Here is a 21,904-nt window from a genome sequence, read left to right as displayed (position 1 = left end):
TATATTATGATAAATTATCATTATTTCATATTTGTATCAATATTGAATGATTTGAATGTGTCTAGTTCATAGGCATGTAAATATATATTTAAACATTTTAAACATAATATTTTTGTATGTCTACGGTCTTGTTAGTGTTGTTGTTGTCTTGTTGACTTGTTGCTTGGCGCTTGCTGATTACTGTTTAGACTTTGAAATTTTAAAATAAAAACACATTAAATAAATTATCGATACTACTACATTAATGTTACCAAATACTATAAGTCATAGTATTTAGTGCTATTAAATATTAATTATTTTCGAGCAAGTTTGTAAGTATATAATATGTATCTATATAATCAGGGTCAGATTAACACATTTTGTGACTTTGCCGATAATTATTTAGTGCTTATGATCATATAGTTTGATATTTCAGCTATTAACTAAATTCGCTTACATGTTATTAAGAGTTATAAGAATAATAAAATAATAATACTAATAAACACAATAGAAAATTAAATTAACTGTAATAAAAAAACCTATTTCACATAATATTTTCCTTTTAAATCTTACGCCCTGGTGCTAATGCCTCCTCTGCCACCTTTTAGTCCATCTCGTGTAAAATAGATTCAGTAAGCAATTTCTTAGACCATAACACCATTACCAGGTAAAGCTATACACTGTACCTATTATTGACATCTGGGTATCTAGTGCTAATTTTAGTTATCAAGATAAGGTTGCTTATTCTCAAATGAAAGACTAATAGGGAGTTTAAGCAAAACTCCACCACTCACCAGACTCTTAAATCATAAACTCTTGAGTCTTAAAACAATCATTGAGATAAAATAATAATAATAATAATACTGTAACTAAAACTACAAAAAAAATTATGTTTCTCTTTGATTAATGATTGATATTTAATACATAACTTGTAAGCATTTAAATAGTTTTGTTATGTGATGTATAATCAGTAATATTATTTAATTTCTATTAGGTAGGTCGTAGGTATACAAGATGATCACTTGTTATCACTTGTTATTCAAAAAACTTCTTACATTATTAAAGACATTTTTTTTTTACATTATTTGATACTTATTTCATCTCCTATTATCCATGTCATTCAAAAAAGTATTGCAAATATTTTAAATTATATTAAATAAAAGAATTATCCTGTATTTAAAATCTATCTATAATTTTCAATAAAAAAATATATTTAATTAATAATTATTAAATAGTAAACTTTATTTTTTTTAAGTGAACTAATTAAGTTATACCTGAGAAAGTTTATTTTTATTGAGATTTTTCTTTATTCTGCTTGACTTTACTTTGAAGTTTTCAAAAGTTTAAAGTACCTTTTAGGTCATATAAATACTTAAAAATTAAAGCAAAAAATGTTGGTCTTGAAAATTAATTTCATAAGAATTCAAGTCTATAATATATTTAAAAAAAATATATGATACACCTTCATTGTTCTATTACTGTATTATAAGAAATGTATGGTAAAAATAAAAATAAATAATTTACAAAAATAAATTAAAAATGTTATAGAATACTTACCTTTTAAAACAATTTAGTAGGTGTGCTGGCATTTTTTTGTTGAAAAATAGTAAAATTACTGATCTTATTTGTAAAGATGAGTAGTAAAAAAAACCAGGGATAATACATTAACATGGAAAATATATGAAAATAACAGTGATGTAAAAAGGAAAGCAAAATAAATTCTTGTACCCATAAACCGTTTTAAAGAAATAAAAAGCTTATGTGGCAATAATAAACTTTTTTGACTCCCAATTAAAATGATAGACAGTAATCTAATTACACTTATATTTTTATGAAACAAATCAAACCCTTTCCTTTTTTTTATTAGTTTCAGTCGTATGTAAAAAATTATTCAATGTTTTGATCTTTAATAACTCATGGCAAATAATTCTGTGGACGAAATATCTCAAAGAGAAGAAAAAAAATATGTGTTCAAAGACCCGACTTTTGACGTAAGTAATTTAATTAACAACTAAATAATCATTGTTATTAATTTAAATAATTTACATAACAATAACAAAATCTGTTGTTTTTCTAATTTTAACCAAATTTAATGAATATTTTAATTTTAAATAATAATACAATATGTCATTAGGCCAATATGTTACTATATGTATATATATATATATATAAGTTCTTAAATCTTAAGTATGAAGATTGAATACTTTGGTGGCTTAAGTATTTTTTTTTTTTTTTTGTACTGATCAAAGTACATTGACAACTAGGCCATTAGTAAAAGAAATTTTTTTGTTACATTTTTAGTTACAATTCTGTTTTTTTTAAGAATAAAATTAAGTTTTTTATATCCTGTGGGTTTGGTCCAAGTGCTTGACAGATTTGTTGTTCGGATATGTGAAATTAATTTTGATACTGGTTGTATTTTTAACATTCAGTGATGATGTGGTTGACGGTTAAAAGTACGCTGCATGACTCACATAGTGGAGGATCGTCTTTATTCATCAAGTAGCTGTGTGTTAAGTGTGTGTGACCAATTCGAAGGCGGTTTATTATGGTTTCATGGCTTAAGTATTATTGAGTATTAAAAACAAAAATAAATACTATTAGACCTAAACATTTTTATAATACTGACTTTGTACAACAATAAAATATACTATCACCCAATGACCAATGTTGACACTGGTCCCCCCCCCCCAAAAAAAAATACATCAAACTATCTATATGTATCATTGTATCATAATTATATTATTCCTCTGGATATTTTGTGATCTACATCTAAAATTTGTATTGACTATTCATTTAGAAAAAACACTAGCCCCGTCCCCCTTCCCTAAAGATACTATTTCAAACATTCTTTCTCATTTATATTAGTAAATTAAATTCATAATTTACATACAAATTTTATACTTTGTGATTTTTATAGTACCAACAATACTTCATATAATTTTTCACTTATACTTTTAAACATGTACAAGTGTTTAATTTATATTTATTTACAGCTTTAGGACCTGGACTCATTTTCTATTACCTATATTAGGTATATCTTATATAAATGCTGTGATTTTTGTTTATTGTCATTATTTTTAGAGTCAGTATAAGTATATATTATTAAGCTTTTACTATTATAAAAGGTAAAATAATTTTGTAAAATAATCAGTGAGTAACTACTGTTTTACTACTAATTGATTTGTATTACAAAACAACATAAATTATTTTGAAGAGGCTCTGGATATTTTTCTGATTCACTATTTCTAAAACTTATTAGATTAATCAAATCTTGTCTCACTATCTTTTTTTTCATTTCTTGAGCAACCTGTGAAAACTGCACATATTTTTCAAACAATAAATATCCTGTGTGTAATATAGTGTTAATTTCAAATGCATGGTTAAATTGGGATTTTGCCATTGTTGATTATTTATCATTAAATAATTCATGTTACAGAATACTAAGACTGTCAACGGAAAAAAAAAATTGTGGCGTTCATTAAAGCAAATAATAGCTCAAGAGAGAAACTTACCCTGGCCCGATAACTCAATTAATTGTAAATAAATCTTATTAGGTACTAATTTAAAGATAATTCATATTTTATTTCTATAATATATGTTTGCAGATAGCTGTATTTCTGCTCCTCCATCATTCAAACCAGCCAAAAAATATTCAGATATTAGTGGATTAATTGTAATAATATTAAAATGTTTATGTATTAATAATCTTGTTATTTATTTATTTATTTTTTAAGGCTAAATATAAAGATCCCCAAACATCTTTATACTATGCTGGATATGAAGAATTCAGTACTGTAAGAAATCTGCCTAGTGATATCATTACCGGATATCTGACTTTACGAGGATCATACAATCCTATTGGATAATATTATCATAGTTAATATGATACATTAACTTAAAATAAGATTTATAAATAAATGAATGAATGTATTAGTAACTGTAAAATGTGTGTTACTATATTGAATTATTAAACAGTAATGAACTTTATAAATCAATGTTTATTAATGACTTTATCATCTCTTAATCCTATTCTTGCATAATTACATCACTACTTATATAATTAATATAAAAACACAAAATATGTTATCTTTAAACTTGTGGATCGACTTTAGGTTCATCAAATTTAATTGTTGGGAATTTGGTTGGATCTTCATTTGGAGCAATGTTGTATTGGCGGCCGATCTTTTCCAAATCATTCTTGTAACCTTTATCAATTGAAGGGTCAAATGTCTTGGTATCAAACTTTCCTTTGTACTCGCGGATTTTATCCAAGAATAATTTTTGGATTGGATCTGAAACTTTTTCATTCATCAATACCGATGTAGCTGATATATTACGACGAACGAATCTGGCAGATCCAGCGACATTGAATTTTTGTAATAAATTAAATGACAACATTTTTAATCTGAAATATTAGTTATACTTTTAAACACGTATATCAAATTATACACGAAGAAATAAATTATAAAATACTTACTCTATTAGACTATAACTCGTGGAACAAGTATAGAAATTGTGCAACAAATTTTCTAACTCAAAATTGATGAAAATTAAAATTAATCCTATAATCATATGTCCTAGTGTCCTATCTCTAAGACGAATGTCATTTTTTTTTTATGATAAAATACAGTGTATCCAAAATAAAATTCTTCAAAATAATTATTTGTATTTATATACACTTTATTCAGCCACGGATTAAAATTTGAAACATGTGCGAGATTTTTTCAATATTATTTATATTTTATTTTAAGCAAGGTTGTAAATACCTACTAAATTCTAAAAAAATATTTTACACTTTTCTAATTGTGAACAAATGTTATTTTAATATCTTACAACTACGTTGCAGTAAATTCATGTTTTCTGATAAGGTTGTGGCCATGACAACAATAACAAAGAATGACTGGGTGATTTTCTTTATTTAAATAGTCAGAACTACAAATATAAATATTAGATAATAGTAAACACCAAACATTCAACGATTTTAAGTTAGGAAATTTACGTATTTATAGAGAAACATAATAGAAATTTAAATTTGACATAATGAAGATTACTGTCACAACACACGACGACCAGTTGATTGTACTTGACGTAAGTGAGGATTTAGAACTAATCAATTTCAAGGCACTATGTGAAGTAGAAACTGGAATTCCATCACAGGAGACTGGGCTAACACACAATGGTCAGCTTTTGGTTGACGATTTTAGTACAATGAAAAACTTAGGTGTTCGCGATGGAGATGTTATTATAATTCAAAGAGTTGCAAGTAGCGTTACTGCAATGGATCACTCATTTAGTAGTCCAAGCAATAGTATGCATGTACAAAAAAAAATAATATCAGTCTTTGTATCTGTAATTATTTTTGCTTTTTAGATATGTTACCACAATTTGACTTTAGCCGTATTCAAGTGCCTGGTTCATCTAATAGCCACCCAAGCAGTAACAGACAACATCAAATGCAGGATGCAGAATATGTTAGGAACTTATTTCTCTCCAGTCCAGAACAATTAGCTCTTCTTAAGCAAAATAATCCTAGACTTGCAGATACCTTGTCTTCAAACAAAATTGGTCAGTAGTTAGTCATGCTTTATTTTGTAATAAATATTAGGTCTTAATAATTCATTACTAAAACAGATTGGTACCATAATAGATTATGAGATTTAGTGATAATAACTCAACAATATATAGGGATTAATTGAATTAATATTTCAATACAAATCTTAATATAACTTCCAGTACACTGTATGTTGTAAGAATTAAATCAACATAATCAACCCTAGGGGCTCTAGAATACGGGTTAGAATAAATATGATATTATTACATTATGTTATATATATTATATATATATATATATATATATATAATTTATGGATTTCCTAGGTTAAGTAAGAACTATTAAGTTATGATGATTTTATTTTAAAGGAGATATTATTAAAAATTATAAGTCTAGATTAGTCCTTATCTTTAAACAAATAACATTTCACGATGTCTTATAGGATTTAACTACTAGCTATTTTTTAAATTCTTATAACTTTTCAAAAATAAAATAGATGATTTTTTAATTTGCATTGCAGAAGATTTTGCAAATGTCATGGCTGAGCAAATGGAAGAAAGAAAAAAGCGTGAGGACCAAAGAATCAGAATGATGAAAGCTCATCCATTTGACTCTGAAGCACAAAAATTAATAGCAGAAGAAATACGTCAAAAAAACATTGAAGCTAACATGGAAGCCGCTATGGAATATAATCCAGAAATGTTTGGAACAGTTGTCATGCTTTATATCAATTGTAAAGTAGATGGATATCCTGTAAAAGCTTTTATTGATTCTGGAGCTCAAACTACAATAATGTCATCTGCTTGTGCTGAACGATGCAACATCATGCGCTTAGTTGATAGCAGATGGGCTGGGTTAGCTAAAGGTGTAGGTGTACAAAAAATTATTGGCAGGATACACATGGTTCAAGTTGCAATTGAAAATGATTTTTTAACAACCAGTTTTTCTGTTCTTGAGGATCAACCAATGGATATGCTTCTTGGATTAGACATGTTAAAAAGACATCAAGTAATTATTTTTTTATTTATTGAAAATTTTCTCTTATGGATATTTTTTCTACCACCTATTTTTCTTTTAATATCCAAAAAACGCTCCTCATCAGTGTTCAAAACATCACTACAAAAATTAATTCGTTCACATTCACATTTATGTTTTTTTTTTTTTAATAACGCATTCATTAGGTCGTTTGTCAAATTTTTTACTTATGAAAAGTTTACCAGCAGAGTAGGTATATATAAAAACCTATAAACATATATGACTCAACCCAAAAATAAAAACACAATTTAGAGTTTAGGAGCATATACATTTTCTAAAATATAAAAATTAGGTAATTTTCTTGTTATCCCTACTACTGCCACGACTACCGATTGACGTTTAATTGATAATTTTGATTATTTTTTGTTTTATATAATAATAACTTTCCACTGCTGTGATAATTTTGATGATTTTATATTTTTATGTTTTATACATGATTTAAGTTAATACTATCTTAAATTGTGGTTTTATACTATAACTCTCCACTAGTGTGATAATTTATGTGATTGCTAATAATAAATGTTATACTAATATACATTATTACATAAATGGCAATTCATGATGTGTATTATGTATTAAAATATGGAACTATCTGGATAGTACTATAGTAGTTGAAATAACAGAATTGAGAGTCGTGGTAGTAGGGATAACAGAAAAGTACCAAAAATTATATTGTATATTTATTAAATAGGAAATAGATTAGCATCATAAAAATTGTTCAAATTCATTAAAAATATAAATGTTGTTGACGTCTGTGTATTGTTCACTAACTCTAAATGTGAATGTGCATTCATGAACGACATTCTTTCCAAATACTACTCCTCATCACCCGTTCTTCATTTTGATTTCTTATTTTATTAATATACACATACCAAATTTGTGTTTGAGGGAACTCATTTTGTGTTATTAGCCTTAATATAAGTATGTATTTACATGTTTTCAATATTTAAAGTTATGTTAAAAATAAATAGGTTAGGTTAATTTTTAAAATTATCATAACTCACTTTAAAATTGAAATTTTAATAGAAGCCATAAACAATATTATCTTTAAATTCAATAATATATCAATTAACTCTAATATTATAGTTAACGACATAAAAATAGTTTTTGAACACAAATTTGCTTTATTGTGCATTTGTAAGAAACAATACCATGATAGTTCGGCATTCTGTTACTAGTAATGTCAACGTATTTGCATTTATTTTTTCTATATTCTTATAATTTTTATATGGTAAAATATTGTTATCAACTAACATCTGATATGGCTAAAGAATTCAGATATATTAATTTAAATGATTAGTGTTGTATAGACCTGAAACATAACGTCTTGAAGATTGGAACAACAGGAACTGAAACTCCATTTTTGCCTGAAAATGAATTGCCAGATTGTGGCCGTCTAACTACATCTAGTGATCATGATGGATCTAAAATTGAAGACCAAGAACTAAAAAAAGCTATAGATGAAAGCAAAAAAATGAATCAAAGTAGTGGTAAATATCAAAATTTCAAAGTTTTTTGAAATGAGCGTTATCTTTTTTTTACAATTAAATACATAAATATTATAGCTTTATTATAATTTATAATTAATTAGACAAGCGGAGAAGAGATGCCTACTTTGTCCATGTTACAAATTTCCTATTACTCCCAGGTACCTTTATCTTTCCTATGTGTATATGTTAGAACATAATAGTTATAATATTAGTTCATTATACATATTGTGTCAAATATTTAATTCAGTTAACCTTCGAAAGCTATTATATCCAATCAAATGTTTATCTTGATTGTCGTTTTTTTAGGTAGTAGCAGTAAATCTAGTCAATCATTTAAAGAAACTGATATTACAGAACTGATCAACTTAGGATTCTCCAGAGAGCAGGTAAATATAGATTATAATTAAATATGGGTATTGTTGTGTCTTGATGGTTGGACTGTGGTTGGTAATATAAGGTATTTTGTATTTTAGTTCGGTAGTAACTAACAAGTGTTAACAACTTATATACACTAATTAACAGAATAAAATTATTTATTATTTTGGTATAATATAGTCGGATATACTTGGGTATGATTTATGTATAATATAGTTCACTCGAATCAAAATATACCCAGTGTAGTATTTTATATTGGCTTGTTTTTTCCTGGGCTAAGTTGAGTAATAGAGCTAAATATAACTTATACACATGAGATACTAATGAAAACAATAAATATTATTGCTGTGTCAAAATAACATCATATTGCCAACTACCCATTAAGATTGTTTATAATAACATTGATACTATTATATTATGAATATAATAATATATAATCAATGGTAAAAATATATCCTAATAGTCCAATATCATATTTTATGTAATTATGCTTATTTATAAAAAATATTGTAGTTAAATAAAACTAACTACCTAACCTAATAAATATTATGAAATATACATGCATATGTTGTATTCTAAAATAATTTAAATATTATAATATAAATATAATTTTAATTTTCTAGGTTATTCAAGAATTAAAAAGATTCAATGGAAATAAAAATGAAGCAATGGCCTCCTTGTTTGCAAAAATATTAAAGTTTTGACATTTGTCAGAAGTTTTTAACAAGATTAATATAAAATATTCTTCCTCTCTGAGACTGTTTTTAATTTTCAGTCAATTTTAGTTATAATTTTTAAAACTTTTATTTCATTTTTTTATATAATTTTTTGGCTGAATTTATGTATCTTTTATTTAAAAAAAAAATTAATTTAATATTATATTTTTAATGAAACTTATAAATACCTTAAGAAAAATGATAAAACCCAAAGTTATAATATTTTTGATTACATTTAGTGTGTGATTTGTATAAAGTAATGTTAACCATTTAAAATAATAATAAAATCATTTTTAAAAAGGTATCTATAAGTTTCAAAAAACCACTTTCTAGTAATATTTCTCTTTGGTTAAATGTTAACTTCTTTGTGTTTAGAGACTGTATTTACAATATAAATACCTATTGTCTATTATTTACACAATTCCTTAAATGCAATAAAGGTGTTAAGTTTTCGTTTCGGTTTATTTAGACTTATATTTATATTAAATAATAACAAATAAATAAGGTTTGGGATATTAACCACAACAATGCTAAAATATTAAATGTAGTTTTAGCGTTAAGTACCTAAAATATTGTGTTCAAAACAAATGCATGATTGTATAAAATAAAAATTTAAAAAATCAATCTGTTATAATTATTAATATGCAATTCCTCTTTGTACTCCTTATTTCTTGATTATTTTATCCCGATCGTCATGAAGACAATTAAGAATTCAAATACAGAAATTATTAAAAAAATAAACCAGTTAAAATGAATAACACAAAAAAGTTCAAAATAATATATTATGTGTAATCTATATTATGGAGATCTAGTAGATTTCAGTCTATAATATAGCTTATATAAATATATAATACACTATACATACTTAGTGTAATGTTCTACAAATGTTTGAAAATCTTAAAGAGTCACATGGTAATTTAATAAGTTCAACTTATAGCTGGACGTTTTAAACTAATTTTTGTAACTGGTTGTAGTAGTTATCCAATCTAATTCATTACTCATAAGCTATAACTAGGCTTAGGGACTTCTAGCATTTGCATACTTTTTTTAATTATTGTTAAATATAGCAGAGTGCGAAATAAATTCGTTTCTCGGTGCCACGATATCAGATCTAAAATTTGAATGTGCATATTTTTGCATATTTGATAGATTTTGCAGGAGAGTGCATATTTTAACATTTTTATGTTTATTTTGCATATTTTGACAAAAATTTCAAATTTCAAAATAATTGAAGATACAAAAAATAAAATCAGTCACTTGACATGTACAAAGGCTATACCAATTGTAAATAAAATGAATAATGTTTTAGATAAAAATTCTGGTTATAATATTGTGTTAAAAATTAATAAAATATTAAGTGGTGAAGTGGAAAATTTGGAAGGTTTAGCTGAAGATATGACAAATGATGATTTGGCATACTTTAATTATGCTCCAATTACTTCTGTAGACGTTGAACGTAGTTTCTCAATTAAAGCCTATAACATACCTACGTTTGGATTTATGTCTTTGGAAATGTAGTGATTATCTAAAATTTATTGACAACAGACGGTCTGTAATTTAATTACAGACCATAGAAAACTCTCTTGGTCGTGGGTATGTGCTCAATTTATTGACACTAAGAAGTGATTTGATAAACGATAAACTATTACTTATTTTGTTTAATTTCTTAATTCTAAAACCAGAACCTCATAATGAAAAGAGTAGGTACTGGAACCGCGATAACCTTAAGGTATCAATCCCTGCTGTGTACTCTACTATGTTAGGTATGATATTAACATAAAAATAGATCATTTTTATTTTTGTGGAAAAATAAAGGAACTATTAGTACTTTAAATAAAATATGTAAATAACTTAGTTAAGCTTAAAAGTGTTTAAAAAAGGCAATAAGTTATTTTATAACAGAATATTTTTTTCAAATAAATTCAATATTCATGATTCACGTAGGTACTTTTAGTTCTTGGAATCGGAATTTAAAATATGCAGCTTCGTTGTGTATCTTTATTCTTAAATGTTATCGAGTTATCGCTTACAGCTGCACTATGTGTAGTTTGTAGTTAGTAGTTAGTTAAAAGTTACTTATTCAGGCCAGGGATAAATATTAATTCGGATGTTATTTAATCATCATGAACGTTAATGATCACGATTTAAGATATCTTAAATCGTGCCAATCGTGGTAATGATACATGACACTACACTTCAGTTTTTAAAATAAAATAATATAACTTTGGCAACATATTGTGTTTACTATACAATGTAAACAACAGTAAGCAGTAAGCAATGAATAATATTATTTATTAATAACTATAAAAATGATCATATTAGTATATTACAAAATTAATCAAATTTCAAATTTGTCAATGGGCCATGGGTAAAAATTAAAAACTAATGTGTAAATATTATGGTTCATAATAATTTGTTAGGTACCACTAGTACTGGTGCAATGGTGCACGAACTTTATCATCATAAACATGATAAAATAAATTTTATTTTATCATGATCATAAACTCGTAAATCGCCATCAATATTTATAGAAAAAAACCAAAAAAATATATGTCTATAAAATATAAATAGCTCAGAAAGAGTCACAAATCACAATTTATCGAAAATTGTATCACGTATGTCATATTAATATACATACAGATTATATAAAATGATAAAATAAATATTTGATAACAATTTCTATAGTATATACGTACGAGGCTACGATTATCCGTTTTTCGTTCTCGTCACGAACTAATATATATAATATATATCTTAGTTCGTGGTTCTCGTCGTTTTTGAATTATAACAAATAACAAGTATAGATTGAGGATTAATTATGTTGATTAACTGGTGAATATCTTATGTCATAAAATAATTGTCTTTCGGTATCCGGTATGCATACCTTTTGTTGCTATTATGTTAAATATGTAATCTTTATTATTTATTACATTCAATTTTCAAATCTAATAAAATTAGGTTAGTGATCAATTTCTACCACACCCTACATGAATAAACGAGGCAAGTTCAAATGCATTTATTTCACTCCTGATCCTGAACTAAAATATTATATACCTAATAAATAATTATATTATATTAATTTTTGAACAGTCATTGAAATTTAAAAAGTATTCCCGCCACACCATTATCAGTACAGTCACCACTGTATAACCTACAATAACTCTCATGTCGGCGGTTTGATAATGGCAAAACAAAGATTGTAATATTGTGTATGAATGTATGATTTATTTTCATATTACTTGCTGGATTGTTTAATACTATTTAAACATTTAGTGAATTATTACATACCTTCGGCATTTCTGCAATATAGTATATTCTACATTCAGTAATCGATGTAATATCACTGAAATAGTGAAATCTAAATTTCAAATAAATTTCGAGTTTCAAATCGGCACACAGTTGTATACATCTAGTAAGTGACTGTAAGTCTGAAGTCATGAGCTATATGTTATAATTCAGTCATTCCATTTGTGTAATCGAAGTTTCCTATCGTCATAGATACTTGTCCTAGGTTTACCAATTTTATTTTATAGTAATTTTAGTCATGGAATCAATCACCAAAAACGTAAGTATTGGCTTTTATTTATTTATTATTTTTTTGTTTTTTGGAGCGATATTTCATTTGTATTATGAAAATCTTCTACACTTACCTAATCTTATAATAAATTATTTTATCTATACAGTTTAATAATGCACACTTGGATAGTAAAAACTCTAATGAACCAACTGCAGATACTCAAAGCAACACTTCTAGTGAAGAAGACAAAGAATTGCCGGCATCCGAAAAATCATTATTGCAGAAAATTGTGCGTACAGGTCTCATAACATCTAAACATGACATTGAAGTGCAAAGACGAGACCCAAAATCTCCGTTATATTCAATCAAATCATTTGAGTTACTTAAACTGTAAGGTTTAAAAAATTTAACTTTTATAAATTATAATATAAATAATATAAGGTATATTAGAAACATTTATTATATATGCTATTACTGATTTGCTTTTGTTTTTATTATTTTTAGACATCCAAACTTGCTGAAAGGAGTTTATGAGATGGGTTATAATGCACCGTCAAAGATACAAGAAACTGCTCTACCTTTACTCTTGGCCAATCCGTAAGTCTATATCATAAAAATATTGCACTCTACATAAACTCAAATATTCAAACTGTTGTGAGACAGTTAAATTGTCTTTGCATCAATATTTTAATCTAATTTAAATTTAATCGGTGTTTCTAAATATTAACTTATTTACAACTAATATACAGTCGGTATCATTTGATACAAAAAGAATTTAGGTTAAAATTAATAAATATGAGAGTTAAATTTATTTTAATGAAAGTAGTGTAATTTATGACACTTCCTATGATAACTTAATTATTATTATATTTATACCACCATATTAGTATTTTTAACTAACACCTAATACATATTTTTAGTTTTTAATATTAACAGTGTCTAAAATATTCAACTTATTACACATTTTAGTCCTCAAAATTTGATTGCACAGTCACAGTCAGGTACTGGAAAAACAGCAGCATTTGTTTTGGCTATGTTAAGTAGAGTTGATCCAGAATTGCAATATCCACAAGTAATTAAACTACAATATCTTTATAAATGGTATATTTTGGTATTTAATTATTTTTAAATTTTCATATAGGTAGTTTGTTTGTCCCCTACGTATGAATTAGCTATTCAAACAGGGGAAGTTGCAGCTAAAATGTCTTCCTACTGTCCAAACATTAGGCTAAGGTATGCTGTACGTGGTGAAGATGGTTTGTATTTTTTTATACAGTTTCTTAATTGTTATGACAGTTCTACATTTATTATCAATTTTTAGTTGAAAGAGGTTCCAAAATAGAGGAACAAATAATTGTAGGTACACCTGGAAAAGTTTTGGATTGGGCAACTAAGTACAAATTTTTTGACCCAAAAAATATTAAAGTATTCGTGTTAGATGAAGCTGATATTATGGTTGATACCCAAGGACATCAAGATCAAAGTTTCCGCATCAGAAAGTAAAATTTTTTCTTTCCATAATTTTTATTTAAGCTTAAAAAATTTTATTTCATTAAAAGGTTACTACCAGAAACATGTCAAATGATGTTTTTTTCGGCCACATATACAGAAGATGTTATGAGGTTCGCCAATGCTATTGCACCCATGTCTGTCATCATAAGATTAAAACGTGAAGAAGAAACATTAGATAATATCAGACAATATTATGTTAACTGCAACAATAAGGAAGATAAATACAATGCATTAGTTAATATTTATGGAGGAGTGACTATTGGACAAGCTATGATCTTTTGTCAGGTAAGTAAAGCAAAAATATTAATATAAATTTATAATCAGTGGTGTATACTTTGGAAGGGCTAATGGGCCAAGTCTCCTTTCCATTGACTTATAATTATTAACTTTAAAAAATATATATTTATCAAGTTTCAACTATTGTCAACTAGTAAACAAAGACAAAATTTGTATGCATCTTACCAGATCAGCTATAGGCTATAGCCAATTTCTAATAATAACACATACTAAGATTGGTTGAATTCATTTTTGCAATAGCATTGTATTAGCATACCAATTATTTTCCTTAAATTATTAGTAATTTTTTGGTAAAAGAACCAATTCTATGAAAGACATAGTGTACAATTTTCAAGCTTAAGATGTACTAATTTCACTAAATTAAATGTGGTTTTGTCAAAATTTGAATTTAAATTCATATAATAAATAATCATACCTATGAATCGTTATTATTTTTAAATAACTATAACTTATGAAGCACCTTTTATTAAATTTTAAACCTTTTTGACTAAGTGAATAATTTTTTATTAATAGTTAAAAAAAAAGTTATAATTAATCAAATTAAGACGACAGTCTAACCAATGAAGGTTATCTAACGATTTTCAATTTTGACCTCCCATAAATACCAACTAGATCTGATTTGCTTCCATAATCTCCATCTATATTTAGAATAGCATTTTTTATGTGATACAAGAGTTTAAAATTTGAATTTATACAAACATTTTCAAATAACTTGCATAAATGTCTGAAATTACTATTATTTTCTTTTTTATATTTCACTTCAATGACTACCTTAAATTTCTAAAAGTTACAATAAAATGTTAATTTATAATATGATATTGAAATGAGATAGAACTTACGGTAGAACATTGGAACAGAATAAATGTTATGACACGATGGTAGCTCATTAGCAGAGTTAAATATGTTAATTCAATATCTTTACTGTTGACATACATGTACTTTGCATGTGTATATAAGATGCTTATTACATTTTAGTTTTTATGTTACGTTTCATTGATACGTTAACATAATTATCTGTTACTCATAAATAATGTGCAATATTCAACATTTTTTTTTTTTTTGAATTATCCTGTATTTAAAAAAATATGTTTATGATTGAATGTCTTCCAACAAAGGATATCTAATATTTATTTATTATCTTAATTTTGCAGATATTTGAATAACTCACTAATGTTTTTTTTTTTTTCAAAATTTTTACAGTGCTACATTAAATTAATATTATTCAATAATTAATAATAATTCAATATGAATAAAAAAATTATTTTTTTTATTTAAAAAATTATAAAGATTTATATAAACTAATAATATTTTATAGGCTTATGATGTTAATATAAAAATTAAATCATAACATAAATATGATAAAAGAGTAATTATATATATATATATATATATATAATATATATCTATATAATTTCAATAATGTTTGATTGATTGATTCCTTTTAATATTTCATTGAGAGTTATTTGTTTTTTATCAATAATGATTGTTTTCAGTGATTTACATTTCGTTAACTCTTCACTAGAAATTTCTTGAATTTGATTTTCTCTCAGATCCAAAACTTTTAGATTATTTAGAGCAGGAAAATTATTCAAGTTCGCTAGTTTACAATTCTTCAGTGATAATTTTTCACACATAATTAAATGTTTTAAATGATTTAAATTGCTGTGGGATAAGTCATTATCACTCAAATCAATATTTTTGTTGAATAGAAACATGTGCATATGATAAAATGCTGTTAATCCATATCCTTTCAAATTAATGTTATCCATATTGTGGTTATAATTGTTAGCTATCCAATATTCAATTTGGTAACGGCTTTCAAGGTCATGATAATAATTTTTCCTTTTAGTGTCTATTTCTTTTAATAATTTGATGTTTTTAAGGCAATTTTCAAAATAATTATTTGGTTTCAATGTATAAAGAAGTAACACATAAGTGAGTAAAGCCCACTTGCTTTCTGGCTCCATTTCTATCAGTTGACGTAAACTGTCTAGTTGTCCATTTAAAACAAGTTGTAGTTGTTTGCTAATATTAAGATTAAATATATCTTGTTGAACACTATCTATTGTTACATTATCAATAACTTGGTTTATTTCATCAATGATCTGTATTTTGGTACTGTCAACATTGTCTAGTTTTTTATACCAAATTTTTGAATCAAATTGTTCCCAATTTGTTTCTCCTAATCCGATAATTTTATAATTGTTTGGTAAATTTCTATTTAGTATAATATACATTTTATCTTTTATTTGAGAAACTTTGTATATAAACTTAGATGGTTCTAGTTTTCCTATAAGCCATCGCTGATATATCCAGGCACTTTGATCTGACGGATCAGTAAATGCTGCACTTTCCACCAATGATAATTCTGAAATTTTTGTGGATTCTTCATCTTTTCCTGCAGCACTAAAAAGTTTTGATCGATAATGCCATGCAGAATAATTTGAAAAATTTGACTCTATCATTTCCATAGTAAATTTCAATTCATTTTCATTTGGTTCTTGACACTTAGATGCTACAATTTGTCGATAATCCCAGCAATGAAAATTTCTTTCATCCATTTTCAAATACTTTGTGCACAATTGCAATTCTTTATTCCAATCTGGACTAGGATCTACATTATCTAGTAGCCAATTTCTATGATACCATGCTGAATACGATTTTGGATTTACTTGTAAACATTTTTCAGTTAAATAAAGTTCATCATTAATTATTTCTTCAGATGGTTTCAAATTTAATAATATTTCTTTTCTATAATTCCATATAGTAACAATATCAGGATTGGATCGTAATAGTCCTTCGGATGATTTCAAAGCTAAAACATCATGTTCATTACGAGATCGACGTTCAAATATATCATTGATAGTATTTCGATATAGTTGAAGTTTCTTTTCCTTTTCTCGATCTGCAGCTGCTTTTTGTGCTTCAGTTGTACGTATTTTCAGTCTATTATGCATATTTTATAAAATTAACCTAAAAATTAAAATATTCAAATATTATAATATGTACATCATATGTTGTTCTCATATTATATAATAAGAATAACTAACAATAATTATTATATTTTTTTAATTTACTTAATTTAAATTTTAAAGTGTTTGATGTGATAGTTGATAAAATTACAGTTAAGCAATGTACCTATAATGAAGAATATACACCTAAATATAATTTCATGATTAAATATATATAAATTAATATAATCAACAAATCTCACATTAAAAACTAAACTAGAAACTCACCAGAAAAATATTCACTGATAATTTTTAAGCCTCTTTAGAAAAAATTAATTGTTCAATATAATATCGTTCACAATACCAAATATACTAAATAATAATAATATTGTAATTTACTACCACAGGCATAGATAATAAATAATAATAACCTAACTTAGCAGTTAGTGATAAGAAAAGATAAATTTCAGTGTTGCCAAAAGTTACACAATAAAAATAGTATATTGTATGTAACATTTTTATAACAGATATTTGAAAATGGACATCACACAGCACACGGTCTGGTCAAGTTGTAGGTAGAAAACTGACAGTTTTAGTTGTACACATTTTATTTTTAAATATTTGTTTTTGTTACAATTGTATATCTTATTCTTCTTCATTGCCTTCCTCCCAATTATTTGAGATCGTTCACCTTTGTCCTACACCTCCACTTTTCATGATTTTCCACATCCCTCATGCACACACCAATCAGTGCCATCATTAGGAATTTGGTTTTGGAGATAGATTGTATGTTTTTAACAAAATCTGTAAGCCTCATACAGTAACCAAACCCATAAATATAACCAAAATATAAAATGTTAGCAGTAAAATAAAAGTTTTTATGGAGGGAGGGTTGTCTATTCCTCCCGTCCACCCTTAATTAGCCCTTGCTACCAACAGCCCTCATAGCATTCTCAATAGTATTCAACCATTTAGTCTTTGTTCCTATTGTTTATTTTAATTTAACTTAAATGAGTAATGATTAAAATGTATACATTTTACTTTAGGATTTTAAATTTTAAATTATAATATATTGTTTTGTTAAACTTACATAATCAATGTGTTAATTGTAATTGATCGATTAATGTATTTTATACTATCAAGATTAGAAATGATAAAAAGACTTAACTCCTATGAACTTTGTTGTAAAAGTAGTCCAACAAAAATTGAACAGTTATTCCCATCAGGATCACATTGATTAATTAAAGGGTTTTACCATAATTTCTATAGCATAACATATGTTTTATTTAGTTTTTCAAACTAAATATATAATCCCTATTACTGCCACTGGTACATTTCTATTACCTCACTTGGTTTTCCTAAGTAGGAGTTGTGTTGGTCCTTAATTGAATGATATAACTTATAATATAGTTATTGAAAATAAATAATTATTTTAATATAATATACTCTGTTTCAAAAGAAAACAATATCTTTTTAAGCATTGTGAGTGATGTGATTGATGTATCGAGAACCAATTAATCACTAACACATAGGAAGTTGTGGGAGATACACAGCAATGATGTGTCGTAAATCAGTCAGCCAATTGATTATTCTCTTTTAAGGCAGAATATAGGTTAATTAATATTAAGTTTGTCCAAAGTTTTGGAAGTGATACTGTCACTTACCAAAAAATAAAAAACAAAAATATATTGTCATTTTAAATTATATTATTATGTAAATAAGATATATGTACATTTATATCTTTAGAAACAAATAATACACTTTGACAGTGAAGAATTTGTTATATTTGCTTATATTCTTTAAACATTTAATTTTTATTTTAGACAAAAAAAATGGCTTTATGGTTAGTTAATCAAATGGTTGAACAAGGACATGCTGTCGCTTTATTATCTGGTGAACTCACTGTCCAACAAAGAATATCTGTTTTGGACCGTTTTCGTGAAGGAAAAGAAAAAGTTCTGGTTACTACTAACGTATTATCTAGAGGTAATATGTATAATTTTTTATTACTTATTTATTTTAAATTTAAATTTTATTATTTTAGGGATTGATATTGAGCAAGTCACGATTGTTATTAATTTTGATTTGCCTGTGACAGTCACTCGTGAACCTGATTATGATACGTATTTACACAGAATAGGACGTACTGGTCGTTTTGGTAAAAAAGGTATTGCCATTAACCTTGTTAGTGGTAGTTCAGATCATTTGATATTAAAACAAATTGAAGAACATTTTTGTAAACCTATTGAATGTTTGAATACTGACAATGCAGATGACATGGAAAAATTGGGAGCTGATGATTAATTTGTAATAATTGTCTGTAACAATTCTTTTTTAATCTCTTACAGTTGTAAAAAAAAATTATGATTAATTAAATCCTATATTAAGAAACTAATGTTAATTTAATAAATATTTGTTTTTTACCTTAAGTAAAATTCGGACTCAAAATCTTTTTGGAACAAAAGTTGTTTTATACTAATTTATAAATATAAAAATAATTTATCATTATAAGTAAACATTTTTATATTAAATACATTAGTATTTTTATTTTTAAGTTTTAAGTTTTTGGGACATAACTACATTTTTAAAACTTGTAAGCATTATTTTGGTAAAATAAATAAATGCAGATCCTTTTAATTTGGATGAACAAATAATATAATGTTTAAATGAAATACTTGTTTATTTATAGATATTTTTATACCAATGTTTACTCTAATTTAGTTCATTTTATTTTAATAAGTATTATGTTTAATTAATTAAGCTCAACCTAATATGAGTGTAATTAATTTCAAAATATTTGATCTATTTATTGAAATAATTTAAACATCTCTTTCAATATTCTTCAGTAAAATCGTGAAAAACAATGTGTCTTATATTTTTTACCAAAAATATGCTTGGAATCTCTGTCGTGTACTGAGTACAATATAGTACCTTACAAGTTACAACTCTCATTTGTTGGTTGTGTTTTGCTCCAGCTCGCGATGAGTTATTAGATGTATTTGCGTATGTTTGAAACATAGAATCGTATAGTTAACTGTTTAGTCAAGATATCAAATAAACAAGAGACTTCTCAACTTGTTGGATGTAATGTTATTACTATTTTAATCGTTGTTGGTGTATCCATTTTTCAAACTTGAGGCATATTTCAGAATTGCTTTTGAAGGATGGCGATTTTAATGATTAAAATAGGCCCGAGTCATATGTTAAGCTTAATGAAATAATCATAGGTAAAAATATAATGTGTTTAAGGCTATTAGGGAACAATGGGTATTTGTTTGTTTGTGAGTTATGGTACTCCTAAAAACCCTTAGAACTTAGTTACAAATTACAATGAACTTAAACAATCGTTGTTGAATTATTATATATTTATATTAATTTCAAACTGAACTTGATTACAGAACGTTATAAATTTAAAGAGTGTAAACAAGCAGCTGACTAGTCTATTATTAAATTTGCTATATTACTCAAGAAAATGTCAGAATGTTGTGATTTGTAACCAGCTGAATCCATTGAATCTAGAAACCATACATTTTAATTACATTAAACATTTTTGTATGAAATTGAGTGTTGAGGATAAAATTGTTGAGTTTCAGATGGATACGGGGTCTAACATGACAGTTATGAATATTAAGGAATTAAAATATTACGAGATTAAATATTTTAACAATGTAATGTATGTTTGAAGACTTATAACAATACCATTATTTTGCCTATAGGTGTATTAAAAGTTCGATGTAACAATGTTTGTAATTAGTTGGAAATGGTTATTGTTAAATAGGATGTTCCACCAAATATTGGTCGAGAATGCTTAACTGAGTTGAGCTTCAAGTACAAATTGTTTGAATTATTACTAGAAATAGATTTTTAACCCATTTTTTGTAAACCTATAGTTATACTGTTTGCTTTTAAAGATAAAGTTAGTGATAAGATTGAGATATTATTAGCTAATTCAAAATTATTATTAAATGATTTTTTTTCTTATAAAATTTTCAATGCTACTTCTATAGTTCTATACTTATTCACTTGTTCTTCCATTTTTAATTTCAATTTTCTTTTAGATGAGCCACTTGCAGGTACCATCTTGACGACATAATTCTTAATATGTAAAACAGTTTTTGTTTTGTATCTGCATACAATACTATATGTCCTTACTCTATATTATATACTCGGTTGAAAATTAAAGGTATCTAATTAACTTTTTAATGATAATTTTCGTACTACACACTTAGTTCCAAATCAGTCAAATCTAAATTATACATAGTACCTATCAATTAATGATAATATGTATTTACAATAAATAATTTTATTTAAATAAAGTAGTACCTCAAATAAACAAATTTAAAGGTTCTTTTAAAAAAAATGAAGTGAAATAAAATTTTTGTTGAAAAAAAAATTTTTTTTGTATATAAACCATTTTAAGTGTACAAAATTCATGAAAATAATAATACATAATATCAGTAAATAAATAAAAATAAATT

General features: G+C 25.7%; 5 protein-coding genes across 11 annotated transcripts; 3 read left to right on the top strand and 2 right to left on the bottom strand.

The window, feature by feature from the left end:
• The first annotated feature begins 10 nt into the window (after positions 1–10).
• Positions 11–3,973, top strand: LOC107162739 (INO80 complex subunit C). Of its 2 annotated transcripts, none has more exons than XM_089224214.1 (5): positions 11–72; positions 1,847–1,970; positions 3,419–3,518; positions 3,588–3,655; positions 3,717–3,973. In XM_089224214.1, the coding sequence occupies exons 2-5, from the start codon at positions 1,896–1,898 to the stop codon at positions 3,846–3,848; spliced, it is 375 nt and encodes a 124-aa protein (XP_089080340.1). In that variant the 5' UTR covers positions 11–72; positions 1,847–1,895; the 3' UTR covers positions 3,849–3,973. The 2 variants fall into 2 exon arrangements, with proteins under 2 accessions (XP_089080340.1, XP_089080339.1); XM_089224213.1 differs by lacking the exon at positions 11–72 and adding an exon at positions 83–311.
• Positions 3,961–4,615, bottom strand: LOC107162738 (ATP synthase, coupling factor 6). 2 transcript variants are annotated; one of them, XM_015509751.2, is made up of 2 exons: positions 4,460–4,615; positions 3,961–4,387 (listed from the first exon to the last, which is right to left on the bottom strand). In XM_015509751.2, the coding sequence occupies exons 1-2, from the start codon at positions 4,552–4,554 to the stop codon at positions 4,072–4,074; spliced, it is 411 nt and encodes a 136-aa protein (XP_015365237.1). In that variant the 5' UTR covers positions 4,555–4,615; the 3' UTR covers positions 3,961–4,071. The 2 variants fall into 2 exon arrangements, with proteins under 2 accessions (XP_015365237.1, XP_089080338.1); XM_089224212.1 differs by having other exon boundaries at positions 3,961–4,404; positions 4,460–4,543.
• A 277-nt stretch (positions 4,616–4,892) lies between these two features.
• On the top strand, positions 4,893–9,773 carry rngo (DNA damage inducible 1 homolog rngo). Of its 2 annotated transcripts, XM_089224210.1 has the most exons (7): positions 4,893–5,290; positions 5,353–5,547; positions 6,054–6,541; positions 7,869–8,058; positions 8,160–8,216; positions 8,365–8,444; positions 9,057–9,773. In XM_089224210.1, the coding sequence occupies exons 1-7, from the start codon at positions 5,023–5,025 to the stop codon at positions 9,135–9,137; spliced, it is 1,359 nt and encodes a 452-aa protein (XP_089080336.1). In that variant the 5' UTR covers positions 4,893–5,022; the 3' UTR covers positions 9,138–9,773. The 2 variants fall into 2 exon arrangements, with proteins under 2 accessions (XP_089080336.1, XP_089080337.1); XM_089224211.1 differs by lacking the exon at positions 8,160–8,216.
• Positions 9,774–12,275: 2,502 nt separating this feature from the next.
• Dbp80 (putative ATP-dependent RNA helicase Dbp80) lies at positions 12,276–19,980 on the top strand. The gene is made up of 9 exons (XM_089222816.1): positions 12,276–12,714; positions 12,833–13,056; positions 13,171–13,263; positions 13,636–13,738; positions 13,808–13,922; positions 13,988–14,165; positions 14,226–14,463; positions 19,250–19,412; positions 19,471–19,980. The coding sequence occupies exons 1-9, from the start codon at positions 12,694–12,696 to the stop codon at positions 19,728–19,730; spliced, it is 1,395 nt and encodes a 464-aa protein (XP_089078942.1). The 5' UTR covers positions 12,276–12,693; the 3' UTR covers positions 19,731–19,980.
• RabGGTa (Rab geranylgeranyltransferase subunit alpha) lies at positions 15,720–17,853 on the bottom strand. 4 transcript variants are annotated; one of them, XM_015510298.2, is made up of 2 exons: positions 17,715–17,853; positions 15,720–17,448 (listed from the first exon to the last, which is right to left on the bottom strand). In XM_015510298.2, exon 2 carries the CDS (start codon positions 17,430–17,432, stop codon positions 15,879–15,881), a length of 1,554 nt encoding a protein of 517 aa, XP_015365784.2. In that variant the 5' UTR covers positions 17,433–17,448; positions 17,715–17,853; the 3' UTR covers positions 15,720–15,878. The 4 variants fall into 4 exon arrangements, with proteins under 4 accessions (XP_015365784.2, XP_015365786.2, XP_089078941.1 ...); XM_015510300.2 differs by lacking the exon at positions 17,715–17,853 and adding an exon at positions 17,614–17,701; XM_089222815.1 differs by lacking the exon at positions 17,715–17,853 and adding an exon at positions 17,553–17,595.
• Positions 19,981–21,904: the final 1,924 nt, after the last annotated feature.

The sequence above is a fragment of the Diuraphis noxia genome, unplaced genomic scaffold (genome assembly GCF_037042655.1).
Source record: "Diuraphis noxia isolate RWA-SAM2 unplaced genomic scaffold, SU_Dnox_SAM2 contig0003, whole genome shotgun sequence".
NCBI lineage: Eukaryota > Metazoa > Arthropoda > Insecta > Hemiptera > Aphididae > Diuraphis > Diuraphis noxia.
This window is presented reverse-complemented; position numbering and strand designations above follow the sequence as displayed.